The sequence below is a fragment of the Phoca vitulina genome, unplaced genomic scaffold (assembly GCF_004348235.1).
Source record: "Phoca vitulina isolate PV1807 unplaced genomic scaffold, GSC_HSeal_1.0 scaffold13, whole genome shotgun sequence".
Lineage (NCBI taxonomy): Eukaryota > Metazoa > Chordata > Mammalia > Carnivora > Phocidae > Phoca > Phoca vitulina.
In genome coordinates, this window is record NW_022589716.1 from 23,506,952 (window position 1) to 23,526,333 (window position 19,382).

The 19,382-nt window shown below is 42.7% G+C and overlaps 1 protein-coding gene across 2 annotated transcripts in view; it reads right to left on the bottom strand.

Annotated features, from left to right (window-relative positions):
• Nucleotides 1-19,382, bottom strand: part of SUCLG2 (succinate-CoA ligase GDP-forming subunit beta) — a 410,084-nt gene that overhangs the window by 33,168 nt on the left and 357,534 nt on the right. Inside the window, exon 11 of one of the 2 annotated variants that reach the window (XM_032411719.1) lies at nt 11,119-11,297. In XM_032411719.1, coding sequence (XP_032267610.1) covers nt 11,149-11,297 — 149 coding nt within the window. In that variant the 3' untranslated portion in view covers nt 11,119-11,148. Of the gene's footprint in view, nt 1-10,022; nt 11,298-19,382 lie in introns of those variants that run through there. The other variant, XM_032411718.1, reaches the window with a different exon arrangement.

The following is a 19,382-nucleotide window of genomic DNA, read 5'->3' on the forward strand; positions in this document are numbered from 1 at the left end:
TGAGAAAGCAGGATCCCTATCTGTCTTGCTCACTGCTACTTCTCCATTACAAGCAGAATTCCAACCACATAGCTGATACTAAATTAGACACTTGTGGAATGAGTAAATAATTATCAGCCTCTACCTCATTCCCCTTTTCTAACTATTGGACTCCTACTAATATTCAAGACCTAGATGAAAGACTAGATGTCCAGGAAGAGTCAGTTTCCTCCGTGATCCCACTGGTCCTCTGTTCACCCATTAGGACAGCAGTCAGAGCACTCATCCTACCCCCAACCCCATTGAAAGGGCAACATTAACCAACGGAGGTATGCCATCAAAAGGGTTGGAGCTTCTCTGCACAAACTGACCAGTTAATACACAGAAAGTATTCTAGTATTATGAGAGGTCTGCATAATATTATTATGTGTCTACCTTATGGGGACACACTGGTGAACAAAAAACAATTATGGCCCCTTGTCCTCTTTGGGAGTTACACTTCACTGTGAGAAATCGACCTTAACCAGGCAGAAAGATGTTGGCCATTTTCTGAATGTTAACAAAGGCTAACCTTCTTTCCTATTTCAGTCACCTAGTTTTGTGTAGCTTTCTTTGCTTTTTATATGCTTCCTGGTAAACCAAGACTCAGGGCCAAATGTGAGCTCCCAAATGCACACTATCACAATCTAATGTGCACACCCTCCTTCCTGCATAGAGACTCACTCTCTTAGCTTGGATTCTCTTAAAGCAGATGCTGAGAGGATGATTCTAGTGTAAATAATGTATTTTGGAGGTACCAGGAAATATCAAGGGAGGAGTAAGTGAGATAGGAAAGGAAAGAAGCACATAAAACAATGTGTTTCAAGTCAGATAGCACTGTGGACAAGTGGACCTCAACCCCAGTGGGGAACTATGGGAAGACTAATGAATTGTCCCAACTGAGAGGCAAAGAAGCTGAAGTATTTTCCACTAACTTCCTATCTGTTACTGGTTGAAGGTTGCTTCTGGGACCATTAAGTCTCCATAGCTTCAGGTTTGCCAAGGATGTTCCCTCAGCCAGAGAGGAAGAAAACAGAGATCTGCAGGTATTTAAAATAAGCAGCTTTCCATAGGCAGAATGCATGCCAAGGAAATGGGCATGAGATGCTTAGAGAATATTTGGGGTGGGGGGGTGACAGATACTTTGCCCTGGGAACTAGAATATGAACAGACAAAAAAACATCCAACTTTCAAGTTAGTGGCTCAGTGAGACGAACCTTGAAGGACTGAGGTATTCTGGTTCAGAAAGGTTCTGGTGAAACACGGAAAAAAACAAAACCAAACAAAACAAAACCTTGTCTCAGAGGCCAAGTCAGTAGCTGTAGCATGGAGAAAAGGCAAATTGAGTTAAACAGAAATGACATTTCATTTACCTTGCCATCCAGACTGATGGCCACCTACAGGCCCTCTGAGGAAATACCCAGTGACTATTGGCCCTGACCTCTGTTCTTAGGCTAATATCACAACTGTGTAGGAACAGCTCCCAACCTTCTCTGGGGTGTGTGCTTGCGGATGGGTAGTGTTTGGGGAGGGAGGCATAGATGGGCACTTTGGGGCTCCACCGGGAGTCCAGGGCCCAGCCCACGGACAGGCAGTTACTAAGTAGAGCTGAAAGATCCAAGGCAGCCAAGCTGTCCTCTCGTTTCAACGTGGCAATCTTCCCAGCTAAGGTCTTTGGTGGCAAATCAAATATTCTATTACATTATTTTCCAATTTCAGGCATTTCCCTAGCTGGACTCTCGAGTGGTATATTTTCCAGGAGTTCAGAAACACTGTCCTGCTCGCCATCTGCCTTGATGGCCTGACATATTGGACACTGACTCTGGGACAAAGACATGTGTGGCCCAAGGACGCCATCCTGCCACCGGCTTATGGCACCTGAGAGATGGTGGAAACACAAGCGTTTCAACTCAGCTGAACCAAACACATGACTCCAGGCAAATGGCCTCTCCAGCTTTGTCGGCATTTAGTCAGCCCTTGCTAGGTGAATGTAGATTAGATTCACCCTAAAAACTGCACTACGTCCCATTTTTCAATGAGTAATAGGACAATTTGGCCTTTTCCAATATGGTTCTGCAGCATCTGTAAGACATCAAAGGCACTTAAATAGAGTGTTTTAGTACCAGTTTGACCTGATTAGGTGTGATGTCAACAACTGGACCTTGGCTCCCAAGCAGGTGGTTTGTTTTTCACTTTTGCTGCCTCTATCTCTCCTGTGAATCACTGTCTAAGTTTTAGGGGACTGCATCTAAGAATAATTCACGTTCTTTGAAGGGAGCAAAGAGGAAGGGGCACAGCAGGGGATCCAGGACTCTGCCTCTCTCCCAGGAGCTGGCCTGGAGTAGCTGCAAAGGACCTGAGCCGAAAATTCCACACCCATTAGTCAGTGTGATGAAAAGTGATTAGCATTTAGCACAACCATGGCAACCTTCAAATTCAGACAAGCCCCTGCTCCCAGCTCCCTGTGAATCCGCTCAATCCCGGCTCTTGGTAATACTGATGTCACTAATTGGTGACACAACTCATTTTCCTGAGTTCCCCCACCCCCACTCCCTACAACCCTGTGATTTGACACTGGAGGGGTGTGTGTGTGTGTGTGTGTGTGTGTTTGCGCACGTGTGTGCAGCTGGACAGAAACCAATGTAAGCAAGAAAGAAGAGAGGCAAAAGTGGAATGAAGATGCAGTTTAGCTAATCACCCTGGCGGGTATTAGGTGGAATTATGAGGACACTTAGGGCAACCTGGACCCACACAGGCCTGGGAATTTTGTGATTGAGGCAGTGCTCCTTCTGACGGATTGGTTGGGTTCAAAGGAAGTACTTGTGAGTGGGCTGAAACCAGATCAGTGCTGTTTTTCACTCTGATGAATGAGGTATGGTTATTCATCCCTGAACCAAGGCCTCAGAATTACGAGCCTGGTCCATTCTCCTCAACACAGGAGCTCCCTCCACCACACCCCTAACAGGTGGTTAGCTACTGCCTCTGCTTACGCCAAGGGTGGAGGCTTGGTCAACTTCACGGGCAAGGAAGCTAAGAACAGTGAGTGAAATGGAGCTGAGTCCAAATTGGGATATGGGCATTAAGGAGGGCACATGAATGTGATGAGCACTGGGTGTTATACTGAACTGATGAATCGTTGAACATTATATCAAAAACCAGTGATGTACTCTACCTTGGCTAACTGATTTTAAATTAAAAAAATTAAAAAAAATAAAACAACAAGGGATTGAGGACAACCAGAAACACATGCTTCATCGAATGGGAGCAGCTTCTGATCTCCATTCGTTAAAATGCAGAATGGAGAGTACTGTGCGTGCGTGTGTGTGTGTGTGTGTGTGTGCGCGCGCACGTGCGCCGCATAAAGAAAGAGAGGGAGAGGGCGCTATCATTTCAATTACATTTTGTTAAACATCAGACTTAAAGAAAACATCAAGTGGGCAAACGACATCCTTCCAAATGCAAGTGACACTTCATCAGCCACCAGTTTATAGCCCTGGCTTCGACAGATAACAGGGAACACAGCTCATAAAGCAACTCATCACACATAATAGCTCCTTTCATGGACTCATTTCTTGACAAATTTCTTGTTCCATTGGTCCCATTCATTTTTTTTTCACTCATTCAAAAAAATTTTATTAAGTATTTACTGTGCTCTGGGTCTTCTCAACCAAGAATCCCTGCAGAAAACCCAGGGACTAAGACAAGCTTTCTCGTGGAGAGTTGACTGTGTCTTTTGGAGGATAATCTCCCCCATCTTTACCCCAAAAGCTTCTCTTCCTAGATCAAACAGCCCATTTTCTCCAACCCTTCCTAAAATGTCAGGGTTTCTCCTTTCATTTCCAGTTTGTTAATATCCTTCTTAAAATGTGGTAAAACTAGTATAAAGTACTAGTTATGGGGCCCCGTTCTGAACGTGTTACAATTCACAAATTTTCTTACTTTGCTGCACATACGTTAATGCATTGCAGTTCAATGTACTTACCACCCTTTTATGGTTTAGCTGGGTTTTGGTGTGGGCACACATCTTCATTTCTAAGAATCCTGAGACATAAAGTGCTCCACAATCATCTCTGCACGCAGCAACTACAATCTGTTTTCATATTTTTCATGACTTAATGGAACAGGGTCCATGCACGGCCAAGCTTATTTGCTTTCTTGTGCTTGTAGTTCCAAAGGTCACGGATCTCAGGCAGAAGTGCCACATGACATAAGCATTTCCAGGAGCACTTGAGGAAAATAACATTAATTGCCTGTGACTCTCACTGGCTTTATGACAGCAGCCAGGCCAGTGGCTGGGAAAAGGCACCCCAGAACAGGTGTCAAATACACAACCCGGCAGAAAGACATCAAATGCCAAGAGCCCTTCCTGCATAGAGCTGACATTCGAGAGGCCCACACAGACCTAGCAATCAGAAAAATCTCCCTCCGTGTGATGATTTTCAAATCTGCCTAATTTAAAACGGTTTCCGTGGAGCATGCAAAACGTGCTACATTTCAGCTCCGGCTGGCGGGAAGCTACACTTGGAGGATCAAAACCCCAAACTTACTAGTCATTAGCTGAGTGCTTAGGAATGTACACAATGATTAGGCCACAATTACATTATTTATCCAGGCTTCGGTAGGCACGTATTTTTGTAATTAGAGATGATTTGGGGAGGACCACGTGGAAATGAACAACCTCAATCTGCCAAGAATAACATGCTCGAGCAATCATTTAAGTATCCTCAAATGATTGTCCTGTTTCTCTCCTCTCTAAACATTCATCAGAAATTGGGCATGAGCTCTGGATAAGTTTACCTCTTTTTTTTTTTTTTTTTTTGAGAAAGAGAGAGAGAGAGAGCACAAGCACACACGAGGGCAGGAGAAGGGGCAGAAGGAGAGAGAGAGACAGAATCCCAAGCAGGCTCCCGCCCAGCGCAGAACCCAACGTGGGGCTCCATCTCACCACCCTGATATCCTAACCTGAGCTGAAATCAAGAGTTGGACACCTAACCGACTGAGCCCCCCAAGCGTCCCTTTACCTTTCACTATCTATGAGATGTAAAAGCCGAGGCCTGTATGAGCTGTGAATGTTGGGGGTCAGCCAGCCCCCTCGGCGTTTGTGCTGCTTCAGGAAAACCAGCTTGAGATTGGAGATCAGGGTCTGATCCTGAATCCCACTGTTCAATGACCAAGTCATTGAACCACCAGAATGATTTTCAGGGTGATTCAAATGCATCTGTAGAAGCGAATTAAAAAATATGAAACACTCTGCTGAGGTATTGAGATACTATCATTATTGCAATTCTATTTCCCAGAGACACCTGTTCTAAAATCTTAACAGTTACAACGATGTCCTGTCATGGGTTGTTTGTTTGCTTGTTTCGACCAGAACTACGGGATCAGTTATCCGAAGCCACTGTGACTTCTGTTTCTGCCACAGGTTGTGAACTACAGATCCAGGGATAGATTGAGCCTGAAGAGAAATTTTATTTGACTCGCAGTGTTTCGTTTATTTCTGTTCTTTTTTTCTTTCTCCAAATTGCCTTGCTTGTCAACATTTTCCATATGGGATTTTTCAGACTGATATTTTCATTTGGCGTTTTCATTGGCAGGGCTCGGATTTCCTACTTCTATTGAAGACTGGGAAGATTTGGCAGTGTGGGCTCGGATCCCCCACAGCTGCCCCCACCAGAGCTGAGCAGCGGCTGCCGGAGGGCGTGGACTCCCCACCGCCCCGCAGTCCCCACCTGGCCTCCCTCACTTCTGTCTTCTGTTGAAACCCCATAGGCATCTGGATGTCGACGCCTGCTCTTCCCTTTTTTCGTTTCACAGACAAATAACTATCTAAAATATCAAAAAAGATAGGAGCAAGAAGAATAAAGAAAAGCAATGAGACCAAATAACCAGCTTATTGGACACTAATAAATAAGAACAGAGATTATCAAATGTTATTTATGAGAAACAGTAGAGCAACGTGGTTAAAAGTATGAACAAAATGTGAAAGCAATATTAAATCATGGCTCCAGCCCTTGATAGTTTAGGAAAGTTACTTAAGCTGTCTGGGCTTCAGTTTCCTTAACTGGCACATGAGAATAACAATAGGAGTTTTCAGAATTCATTTCAATAACAGGGATTTACTAAGCACCCACTGTGTACCAGAGACGATTCTGGGCACTGGTGATCCAACACTCATCTAAACAAAGTCTGTACTCATGTGGCCTCTATTAAATGAGTGAATTCATGTTAAGCACTTAGAACAATCTCCAGCACATAATAAATGCTCACTTATTATCAGTTTATTCACAGTATGCTGTCTACTCAAAAGTAGCTACTTGGGACGCCTGGGTGGCTCAGTCGGTTAAGCATCTGCCTTTGGCTCAGGTCATGATCTCAGGGTCCCGGGATTGAGCCCCAAGTCGGGCTCCTTGCTCAGCGGGGAGTCTGCTTCTCCCTCTCTCTCTCAAATAAATAAATAAAATCTTAAAAAAAAGTAGTTACTTAAATCAGAAATGCTAAAGCTGTTTAAGCTTGTATTTTATTTCTTTTTTCTTTTTTCTTTTTTTTTTTTAAAGATTTTATTTATTTATTTGACAGAGACAGCGAAAGCAAGAACACAAGCAGGGGGAGTGGGAGAGGGAGAAGCAGGCTTCCCGCTGAGCAGGGAGCCCGATGTGGGACTCCATCCCAGGACCCTGGGATCATGACCTGAGCCGAAGGCAGCCGCTTAACGACTGAGCCACCCAGGCGCCCCTTGTATTTTATTTCCTGATAGTAGCTGCTAGAAATACAGTGTTAAGAATGAGTCTGAGGCCTTGTCCAGACTCAGCAGAAAGAAATGCAGGGATTGATTATTGATGTCGACGCGGGCTTGAGTTACGTGTGCAGAAATTTATTTTGATGTTTTGCAATCCTGGTTTAAAGAATCCGTAATTTCTCTAAATTAAATTTATGCAACTATAAATGTCTGTCTGCCTCTCTTGTCCACGCAGACTGTCTTTCTGAGACTACTTGTTCAGGGAGAGACAAAGTCATCATCTCCAAGTTTTTTTTCTTTTTAGCAGGCAGCTCAGAAGAACAAGGCCATGCTCTACCGCTGCAGATGTGCTGAGAACATGCAAACCTCGAAGGGCTACTAGCTTGTGATTAGGGAGGGTTTGAAGATGTCTGTTCTAATAACCGCCTGTAAAGACGACCCTCTCAGAGCTACAAACCCAACTCAGGGGAACCAAAATGCCTGCTCAGTAAGGATAAATTTCTCTTCAATAAAATATTTAAAAGGAAAGAAGGAAAGAAAGAAAAGAGCATTCTAATACGAATCATACCACAAACCCCCAGAGTTAGCCCCTGGCAGGTCTAGAGGCTGCAGTGCCCTGTGGTGGTGCCCGCGCCCTCACTGAGGTTTCGGGCTTGATTCCCCTGTAAGTTTGTGCTCTCGCAATTCCGGACCAGGCAGAGGTGGCAAGTCATCGCAAGTTTCCTCCCTCACAGACAAATCCAAAGGTTCACTCTTTGCACACTCCTCCGGGGCAAAAATGAAATAAAACCTTTCCCAACAATATTAAATGTAAACCCACCGTACTCCCTGGAAGCGTGCACCTGCTGCCCCCCGCCCAGGGCCTCTCTCCATGTTCGGCAGCATTACACATGGCAGCCAAGTTCACGGGGATAAAGAATTCACAGCCACAGGCTGCTGATAGGAGAGGTCACTGGATAATGAAATAGAGGAAGCGTTGTCTGGGGCTCTGGGTTAAAGGTGAACAGGCAAGGTGACATCCCGTTATTAAGCAGACACGAGCAATAATGGTGGGGGCGGGGCACGAGGCTCTGCAGAGTGGCTCAAATACACTCTTCCTGATGAGCTCTCTTCGCCCCTCGGATGCTGGGTGTTTGAAAACGATCCACACCCAGCTGCGGACCCGTACATTCTGTTACAGTTCCAGAGGATCCCCTGTCCCTGTCCAGGTAAAACAAAACCTGGGGTATGCCAAGGTAGGGAGGCTTTCTGAAGAACGTGACGGCACAAGATGATGGCCTCCTGTGCCCGACATGGCACTCTGGGCTTCTTTTCTAAGCACCTTTCATGGTATATCATTTATTATTTCTTTGTACAGCTACTTGTTTACTGTCCGTCTCCCCCACCAGACTGTAGGATTTTCATGAGACAGACCAGGTCAGGTGTTTTTTTGTTCTTAGTTTTTGTTTGATCCCGTACTGTTCCTATCCTCTGGCAGGGGCAAGAAGCTTTTTCTTAAAAGGGCCATATAGCAAATATTTTTGGCTTTGGAGACCGTAAGGCCTCTTTGGGGATTATTCAACTCTGCCGCTATAGCTTGAAAATAGCCAGAGATAATAAGTAAATGAATGGGCACAGCCATGTTCCAATACAAATTTATTTATAAAAATAGATGGTGGGCTGTATTTGGTCTATGGGCCGTTTGCTGCCACCTGATCTAGGGCAATAAATCATTAATAAATCTACTTTAAGTATAAAATAAGCATTTTCACGTCCTTCTTGTGTCCCATCACCCAGAGACAAGAATGATGTATGAGGATTTGAAAGCAGGGTGGTGGGGATGGGGGTATAGGTACAAGAAGGGGGGCCAGGGGCTCCTAGGGTGGAGAATGTTCTGTTTCTTGGTCTGGGTGCTGGATACAGAATGAATTACTTTGTGAAAATCTATCAGGCCACGCACTTAAATTTGAGTACTTTTCTGCCCACATATTATATTCTGAAAAAGTCTATAAACTAAGAAATAAACATGTGAATAAAATAAGTAAGGGCTAAAGAGAGAAAGCAAAGCATCAGCGCCTGCTTAATTTGATCTTCCCTAATGACAGCTGACGAACAAAGTATCTCTCAACAAATTCTGGGCGTACACCTAGAGGATCAGCTTCGTCACCTCCTCGCAAACACAGGTGAAAATTCAGCTATTTGGCCTGTCACCTCCACAGGTCAAGTTAGCATCCTGTTTATGAAATGAGCTTGGAAACCAAAGGGAGACTGTGGAACCTCTCTGAGCCTCTGATTTTTTATCCCTGAAATAATCGTGTCTATTCCACGGCTCTGTTGTGAAGATTAAACCAGCTAATGTATAGAAAATGCCTCAAACAGTTCTGGTATCAGTCAATATCCATGATTAGTACCCAGCGAATGTCAGGTAATAAGAAAAAAGACCCTAATGGAAAGAAGGCGTGCTGGGTCTCTTGCATCTGCTCCCTCATGCATTCTCCATCCTTCCCTGCTCCCTGGCCTGAGTTTAGCCGGTGTGGGCCCCATCAGATGGCTCCTTTGCCTTTAAGCCCAGCTTCTGGGGTGAGCAATTGAGGCCTGAGAGAGAGCCAGATGAGGGCATTTATTTCCCCTGGTTCCTCCATGGGGCATTCTTCAACGAAATGGAGGTAAAGCATCCCTTTCCACACAGCTGCTTTGTCTTCAAGTCCCTGTAAATGATCCTCCCCCTGCTTCCTCAGGACCGTGGGTGGGAACTGCTCCCTGCTGATAAGAACTATGGGTACTGGAGTATTCCTGTGGTTTCCCCCACACTGTGCACACATCTTTGTCCTCGGTTTCCAGGACTCCAACGAGTGCATCAACCACACATCAGGAAAGTGAGTTCAAATAGGAGCAAGGCAGGAAAATTTCTGAAAATGGTCTACGGTGCCTTCTTCTGTCTCAACTATGGGACTTGGAAAAACAAGGGGTAGTTTTTCCTCTAGGCCTGGCATAAAAAAGTTATAATAAGGCTTTGTTCGTCAAATCTGGGCTTTCTTGCTTCAGGAGCTGATTAAGCCTGAATCAGTTTTTCAGCAGTGAGAACAGCAGTTATGGGCCAACCTAGATGCGGGGCTTCCTGTGGGCCCAGATGCTCAGGGGGCGTGAGCCCCTGGCCTGCACACAGTAGTGAGTGATGGGGAGTTTCGAGAGAGATGGGGCGGGGGCTCACCTTCACTCCCAAGAACAAGACTTCTGGTGGAGCAGCTGTGGATTTTGGAACTTCGGCAAAGAGCGCCCATACCGAGCCTGTCACAAAAGTATCTGCCCTCCCTGAACGCATACGTGGGGCTAGACAATGAGTCCTACAGCCGTGACTGTGATATGCCCACCCTTAGAGGCCTTTCTAGTTTGTTGCTGGATCCGTGCAAACCCCTCAGGATTTCTCTGTAATCTCAAGGCATGTGCTTTCTAAACCATAACTGGATATCCTCAGGCAGTACCTCAATGCTTCTGATTTTATGTGACTTGAGTTGGGCCCCTTAACTGCATCTTAACATGTACCCCATGGAGGCCAATGCAAGTAGTCCAAGGAGCACTGGAAGGTACTATAATTATCCCCATCTGACAAAGGAGAAAAATAGAGCCTCGGAGGGTGTAACCTTCTCCAGTTCAAGGTGCTTGGGGTCTAGGTTAATATTGGTTGAGCAAGAAAAACTAAACAAATTGCCCTTTCTTGTGTGTGTAGCACATTTATACCCATGGTGGAAGCACAATTCTTATTTTATTCTGGGGAATTCTGCTGGAATCAGATGTTTGCAAACTTCCAAGAGCTAAACGGTGTTCTACTTCTTCCTTCACAATCAAGGAGGCTGGAACACTGTAGCTAGCAAAAGCCCTCCTCAAATGCTTATTCAGGAAGACTGGTCTGGGACACGTAATCTATGAAGGCGCAGAGCAAAACCAAGAAATGTCTCCCATCTTGCTATTAGGCGCCAAGCTTAGAAAATCAAGTAAAACAATCAACTCGGCTGCTCACAAAGTCAGCAAAAAATGTTTATGTAATTAATCTTCATCATGGCAGTTCTGTTACAACATTAGTGTCAAATATACCCGAGAATAAATGTAAATTGTAGGTACGAATCAATTTACTTTATGCATCCAGCAGCAATTCCACTTGCCTCCACATATGCACTTAATAGCTGTTTGAGGCTTATAAATAAATAGTTACTGGTCTTCAGAAAGATGCAAGTCTGCAAACTGAGATCCGAGGTAAAACAACAAAATAGTAGTACCACAAGGCCACAGGCATTAAGAGATGCCCGAAGAAGTACCTGGACCAACTGTGTCAGCCCTTCCTGGGGAGAGGGGGAGCACCAGTTAAGCTGTTCATTTTCTCTTCTCACCTCTTCCTGTTGCTTACGGTCTCCTTGCCATCAAATCCTGGAGTTGCTGGACAGGAGGGTTTTGGAGGGTCCCCAGATAAAGAATGAGGCCAGACTGGCTTTCATTGCAAATGGCAGTGGACATGGATTCTCTTTCTCCCGTGAAATGTGAAACGTCTCAGGGATTTCCTTTCTGATGCCTTGGAGAAAACAGAAACATTTTTAAAGGACCTGGAAATGCAAAGATCTTACTGTCAGGTAAAATGTCTCAAAAAACTTTAGGAGCGTAGCCCTTGTGTGAACTTGTGCAATGCAGAATCCTTTCCCCAAAATTCACTTGTCAATTTTCTTTGCCTTTTTGGCTGCTCTCAGATGGATGTAATAGGCTTTCCCTACTTCGCAAAATTTTTTATCTTAATATTGACAACAGTTTCCTTTGAACCTTTAATAAAAGTCACAGGTATTGATTGGGTTCAGTCATTTTTTTTAAAGTTTTATTTATTTATTTATTTTGAGAGAGAGAGCGAGCGAGCAGGGGGTGGGGCAGAGGCAGAGAGAGAGAATCTCAAGCAGACTCCATGCTGAGTGCGGAGCCCGACGTGGGGCCTGATCCCACAGCCCTGAGATCAAGACCTGAACCAAAACCAAGAGTCAGACACCCATCCGACTGAGCCACCCAGGCTCCATGATTGGGTTCAGTCTTTCTACCTTCCCTTTTCCATCACGCTCTTTGTCCCCCACCTGAACATATTTTTCATTTTCACAGTGCTTATCTTTAATTATTGTACTAATAGTATCATTAAGTAAAATGCCTGGGTTGGGGGAACTCTGGTTAATGGAGTGCTAATGAAGAAAAATTTTCAATTTTCTAATGCTCATTGTTGAAAATATTGCTCTTAAATGTCTTCCTTCCACCTGCATTTTGCTCTCATTTCTTTTTTTTTTTTTTAAGATTTTATTTATTTATTTGACACAGAGAGACACAGCGAGAGAGAGGGAACTCAAGCAGGGGGAGTGGGAGAGGGAGAAGCAGGCTTCCCGCTGAGCAGGGAGCCCAATGTGGGGCTCGATCCCAGGACCCTGGGATCATGACCTGAGCCGAAGGCAGACGTCTAACCAACTGAGCCACCCAGGCGCCCCCACTCTCATTTCTAAGACACATGCAAAAAAGGACGTAAGTATCAGCACATGAATCCCAAAATTTATATATAGAGAAATTATGATCAGCAATCATGGCTACAAAGGAGGTGAGACTGCGTCAGGTTGCAGATACATGAAATCATGACCAGGATTCAGCACTAAGTTTAGCTCTGAGCTCCTTGGTAGACAAAGCAAAATGAGAAATAGATACCATCTTCTAATTAGAAGGAGCAAAGTAGTTCATGAGGCAAGATAAACTTTTGGGGAAAATACAGGGTACTAAAATCTAGTGATAGTGACCCAAAGGAAAGGTTTTTGTGACTTTCCATTTATCAAAATGGATCAATCTGGTCATATCACTGGACCACTGTGATTTGGACAGAATGAAATGTTTTCCTCTCTTCCTATCCATTCCTCCTCACAGGTGTTTTACTTGGTTCTCTTAACTCTTTTGACCAGAAATTGAACTTATGATGAGATTGTCTTTGTTTATAAAGGTAATCAGTGGCAAATCAGCAGGATTATAGTCCTACCCCACCCTCTGTTATTTCCACTTTTTTAAAAAAAGAAAACATTTTGATAATAGGGCCTTGACACCATCCCCTAAAAATTCTTCAAAGATCACCTAATTATTTCAACATTACTCAGAGACCCAAAGATGAGTCAAGAATGATAGTACCATGAGCAACACATCTAATGCATCAACTGCATTTTCTAGGAAATGTTAAGTGCTGAAGCATGATTTTTCTCAATTTCAGATTATGCATGGTTGAAGCAGATCATACATTGTGCTAAAATAAGGGCCAATCAATTTTCTTCAACTCAAATCCAGATCTCAAATACTGAGTTTGATTTTCCTCATAACTCTTAAACTATCATAGAAATTTAGTATTTCAGCATCTAGAATTTCCTCTTGCATGTGACCAAAAAGCATAATGATCCTTGTTCAGATTATATGTACTGATTTTTAGTTTGTAACCTGGAGAATGTATTTATATCCCATGTACATGTTCTTCACTTTTCTACAATATTAGTCTGGGGACTTTATAACTTACAAGGCCCTGTCTTGCTTACTTTACCTAAATTTCATCCATTGTAATGCCTTTAATTTCTAACTTCTATTTTTAATCTTTGGAGTTTAAACTATATGTCTTTTGAAAGGTGAACACTCTTAGCTATTTCAAGTAGAGAGTTTTCATATTTTAATTTGAAATCACAGGAAAACCAAATATATTAAGTGGAAAAGGCACAAGATCTGATGTCAGAAGACCCATATTTGATTCTGGCTCTCCCCTTTACGGCCCATTCATGAAATATAGTCACATTTCTTAGCCTTCCTTTCCTAATCAGTAAAATCGGTATAACCACAATAATGCCTATCTATTAAGATTGATTTGAAGATTAGATATGCATATATGAAAAGTTTGTCAACCATAAGATTATATTCACTTCATATTTATTGTTATTATTAGACCAAAGCTGTTTTTTAAAGATAAAGACAGAAAAGTCGCAATGATAACAGGAAACACCATGAAATGCTTACTACGGGTCATGGATTCTACTGAGCACTTTAAATATATGAACTTATTTAAACCTCACAGCAACCTAACACAGTGTTATCACTATTCCCATTTTTCAGATGAGGAACATGAGGTACAAAGCGCATAATAACCTTGTCCAAGGTCACACAGTAAATGTCATTGCTGGGATTCAAACCCAAGCATTACAGTGCATAGGCTCTTAATCATTTGACTCTATGTCCTCAGCACATTGCTATGGGGATGTTAACAAATGTTACACACATACAAAAAGGATTCCATCATCAAAAGACTTTAGGAAATATTTGTTCAAACAAAAAGTTGAACAGGTTTCTTGACTGTATGACTCTTCACATCCCTTAACATGTATGGTGAATCTCAGAGATTGAGGTATGGTGGGCAGCACTTCCTAAGACCAATTGAACCAAATCTATTTCTTCATGAGCATTTCAAAGGACCAATGTTCCACGGAACACATTTTGACAAATGCTGATGTATGAGGTATGGTAAATAAGTAGCAATGACATACCACTGGAGGGCTTGTAAAACAATCCTTTGAGGAAGAGGAGACAAGTATACCTCAATTCCACTTATACACAATCTCCATTTTATATACTACCTAACACATTAAGTGTGTTGTCCAAAATAAAAAAAAAAGTAAGCATTGCAATCCTCTTTTAAAAATGCATGTGTAAAGGATGCATTTGTTCTAAAGAAGCTGCAGGAGATATATTTTTTTTGTCTTCCCTAGGATAATTCTCTGAGTCTGACATTTACAGAAGAAAGATGCCCAAGAAGGACCTGAGCTTTCATACACTTTGCTGCCAGGAGATACTGTAGATCACACCAGGGCAGGACTGAGGGAGGCTTAGGAACCAGTCTGCAAGTGATTAATGACAGCCAGATGACCCATTCACCCCTCCCAGGCATTTCTCTACCTGGGCATCTGGAATTACCTTTAGGACATATGGAGAGAGAGGAGAATGAGACTGCTTTCAAGTCACTTTAAGTGTATGATCACCTTCCTAGGGACTTCCCCACTTCCTCAAGGTAAATGAATTTTTGCCTATGGAATTCTTCACTTTCTGTTACAAATACCAACTTATCATTACCCCTTCCCCACCCCCCTGCCCTCAATGAGGAAGGAATTACAGTATAGCTATTACTAGCTTAACACAGAGACTAAAATAAAAGAGCTTAAAAATGTATAGATCTGTTCAATCTCACTGAGTTGTAAATGGTTGTCATGAACAAACATTTGACCCACTTTTTAGAACCCCATGCAGCCTTATAAACCACATTGGATGTGGTCCACCAGGACATCAGCACTAGGCTCTATACCATCACTCAACCTCATTCCATTTTATGTGCCCACCCTGTACATTCATGGTAAATCCACAGCTATGTTAGGACACTACTACTGGGGTGCGTCTAGAATTTCAAAGTCTGGAAGTTCATATGAAATGGATGGTGAGAACATACTTATCTGCACTTTGGCCACATGACGCCACTCCTCAGGATGATTCAAGTAATTAAAGGACAGACTTTACTGTTATTAATTTCATTCCTTCCTCCAGGCTTCTTAGCAATGCAGGTATCTCTTGCTTGGAATTCACTTCACTTTACCCTCTGACACCCTCCCTGCCCGAGCATGGTTTACTAAATTCCCTCTCATATTCTAACCCTTTATTTATTTATTTTTTAGAGAACAGTAAAGGTATAGATGAAGACCAAACTCTCAAAACAAACGCTTCCTAATGAGAACTGAAACTGCCTAAAACACCGCATCTCCCTGCATGGTCTCTCCTCACATGGATGCAGATTGGCATCCCTGGATGGAATCAATGCATCAGTTCCTTGCAGTACCTTGTAAGAGATCAATGGCATCTGTAACCCAACATTTGTGCCTCAATGTTATTGAGTTTGCTCAGGCAAAATACTTTAAGACCTGAGCAAGAGTTTTAAGAGTACTATGAACTAATGGTTTCCTAAACCTATTGATGAATCTGTTGTGCACATTACTTCACTGGCTGAAATAAAAACTGATTCCACCATTGAAATAAAATCTTTAATCTTTCTAGGAGGATTATAAAAGCAGCATGGAGAGAAAATAAGAGAACTGGATTGGAATGAACATTTTTGGTTAAATCTGGTGTCAGTCAGTTGGGGCCTCTGGGAAGTTAATGCTAAGAATGAATTAGGAGTGCATGAAGCTTATTGAAAAGTAACATCTATGAAAGGAAAAGGGAGGAAGCTGAATTGGGCAGGGAGGGTCTATAGATCTGGCAACCCAACAGGACTCTGCAGAGCGCAGACTGCCCTTTGAAGGAGGCTTTCATTGGATAGAAAAGGTAAACTCTGTACTGTTGTGTTCCTCAGTCATGAGCTGGGGCTTCCCTGGAAAGACCATGACCTTGGCTCAAAAGCTAGGGTCCACCAAAGGAGGAATTGCTAGAGGCTGTCAGCTAACCACACATCTTGCAGTTGAGCAAGGAGTTCTTTCTTGAAGAGGGATTTGAATTACATATGTCTGCTACAACTCCCAACATGCATTTCATCTCTTCCTCATTGTGAGCAGATATACGATTTAAGTTAATACAGGAGAACCTCTAATTATGCACTCTCAACATTGGGACTCTCATTGATGCAAGCTGCTATAAATATGAGACTAACACTAGATCAAAAAGCCCATTAAATATGGCCACAAAAGGCATTAGTGGTCTCTTTGACTTATGAGTAGAATCTTTCAGAACTGAACCTATTTGTAAGTAGAGGGGCTTTCTAGATATAGACTATGGATTCAAACAACATATTAATTTACTACCAATCAATAATGATTTAGAGTAAATTAACTGAAAGATAACTGTCACCTTGGACAACCAAGATCAGGAAATGGGATCCATGAGATTAGGTAAGTTATAGCGATGAAGAAAAGATGTTCTAGGCAGAAATTGACAAACACAATCATGATGGGAAATTTTATCACATCTCTTTCAGTCACTAGTGAATCAACTATACAAAATGATTAAAGATATATAAAATACCAAGCATTAAAAGTTAACCGTCATTAATTAAAAGTTTAATCTGTGTTGATGTCCCTTATTAGAATTAGCCTCAGAGAGGGAGGGATGGGGTGACTGGGTGATGGACACTGGGGAGGGTATGTGTTCTGGTAAGCGCTGTGAATTGTGCAAGACTGTTGAATCTCAGATCTGTACCTCTGAAACAAATAATGCAATATATGTTAAGAAAGAAAAAAAGAAGAAGAATGTAGCAGGAGGGGAAGAATGAAGGGGGGGAAATCGGAGGGGGAGAAGAACCATGAGAGACAATGGACTCTGAAAAACAAACTGAGGGTTCTAGAGGGGAGGGGGTTGGGAGGATGGGTTAGCCTGGTGATGGGTATTGAGGAGGGCACGTTCTGCATGGAGCACTGGGTGTTATGCACAAACAATGAATCATGGAACACTATATCTAAAACTAATGATGTAATGTATGGGGATTAACATAACAATAAAAAAATTAAAAAAAAAAAAAAAAAAGAATTAGCCTCAGAGAAACAGCTTCAAAAACAAAGGCCAAGAGAAAAATGTAGAAATCTCTGAATTGCTCATCTTTCTGCTTTCTCTGTGGTTTCTGTTAACACATCTGTCTTGTCCTCACAGGCTTCATGCGGCCATAGCACACATGTGCCTTGCACTCCACACACCAGACACTGTCTTCATGTCTACGACCCATACGTGCTGTAGCACTCTCTGTCCTTGGGCAGCTCAGACCATGCCTGCATCATAGCTGATGGGCACCTTGGCCAGTGACACAGGTGACTGGATTTTCAGGACACAGGTCATTTGGTATTCATGGATTCGGCACTTGCAGGTCTAATTACACGAGTGCTCCAAAGGTCTTTGGAATAGAGCTATTTATGATTATCCTAAAGCCTGAAGTTCTGAGGGTCTGACTCAGGTAAATGGAGGTTGTAAGTGAACTTAGCAGATGGCCAGCCCCGACTTGTCCACTGGCCTGGTTTTCTACTCATGATAGCTTGTAATCGCTCTTTCTTTACATATGCTGGGGGTTGACTTATCAATCACATTTTCAATCACATGTTACTACATTTTATGGGAGAAAATTCATGTCTGAAGTTTTCTCTTGTGACTGTTGGTGAGTCTGATTTCATTTTTAAGTTTAGTATAAAGAATCTATTTAGAACCTTGTCTTCCACATAAAGAATATGACTTTTTAAACATTCATGGATCATTTACAAAAATGGACCACACTCTAGCTCACAAATCACTAAAACAAAAATAAAGATAACCATAAAGAACTGAAATTTGTATTCCACAGATCACCTACTGTTAACAATTAAAATAGATCTCAATGACAAACATTTAACTAACACCCGCGCCCCCCCCCAAAATCAGTAAGAATATCAGTTATCATTCCAACAGGAAACAGATGGTTCATTCAAATTAGGGGGCTTAACGAAGGGGATATTTGAAAGTTGTGGACAGATGTAGGGAAACCACAAGGAATAGTGCAGTATCCCAGGGTTAGTAAGAGTGGAATGGTTACTTTCCTTAGGTCTGAAAAGGCAAGATTCAGGAAAGATAATCAGAACTTAGAAGAAAAAATCATGTGAGAGGGCAACCTTGAGAAGTGATGTGAGGTTGGGGGTATAGCCAACCCGAGGCCCTAAAGAGACAGCAACATTGACTCTATTCCTCGTGCATTTGCAGTCATTTCAACTGAGCCACAACACACCATAGACAATGCCAGCTCTTCAGTAGGCTGGAAAGTCAGTAGGTCTCTATCATTTCTCAGGAGGTCCAAGGAGATAATATGGAGGTGACCTCAAGTATTTTATCTCTTTCTTTTCAGCAGAAAGAGAGGCCCCTTCAGTGCCAGCCTTCTAGTGAGGCAGATAAGGAAGGTCCAAGAGAACAGTGTCTATATCAAGATGGCCACCATGTTTGTTCGCCAGCTGCCTTTGGGGCAGGCAGTTGGCCTCAGGTTTTAGGAAAAAATGCTTGGCTTTGGATTCTTTTCCACTGAGACTGGACAGTCCAAACCGCGATCTGAAAACTTGCCACTTTTACCCTAGAAAAATCTCTTCTAGGACTTTCTTACGGTATCACTAAATTCAACCTATACCATCAAACCATCACCTCCAGTTTCAAACTTTTAGATTGATCCAGTTTTGACTGAACGCTGACTTTGAGGGCAGTAGTTCTTTATATAGGCCACCTCAATGCCCATATTCACTTTCTTCAGCAACACACACTTGCTTTAAAATCACAATAAACTTTGGTAACAAGTCATCTCCAAACATTCTTATGATGCCACTACTTCCTCTCCATGTGGTCATCAATTATACCCAGCAACTACAGAGGCGGCCCACCATAATTCCTGGAGTGTGGCAGCTTGGAACTTTCAGTACTAATTCATTCTGCATTAGAGCTTAGCAGTAAAAAATCTTGACTCCCGGCACGGAGAAGTAAATTATTCTTGGAGTACTATTCTTAGATGCTTTGAGTTTAATTACCTTGTAATTTCCAGGTCATGTTATTACCATGAAGTTACATGATTTTGCAAATTTATTTACAGCCT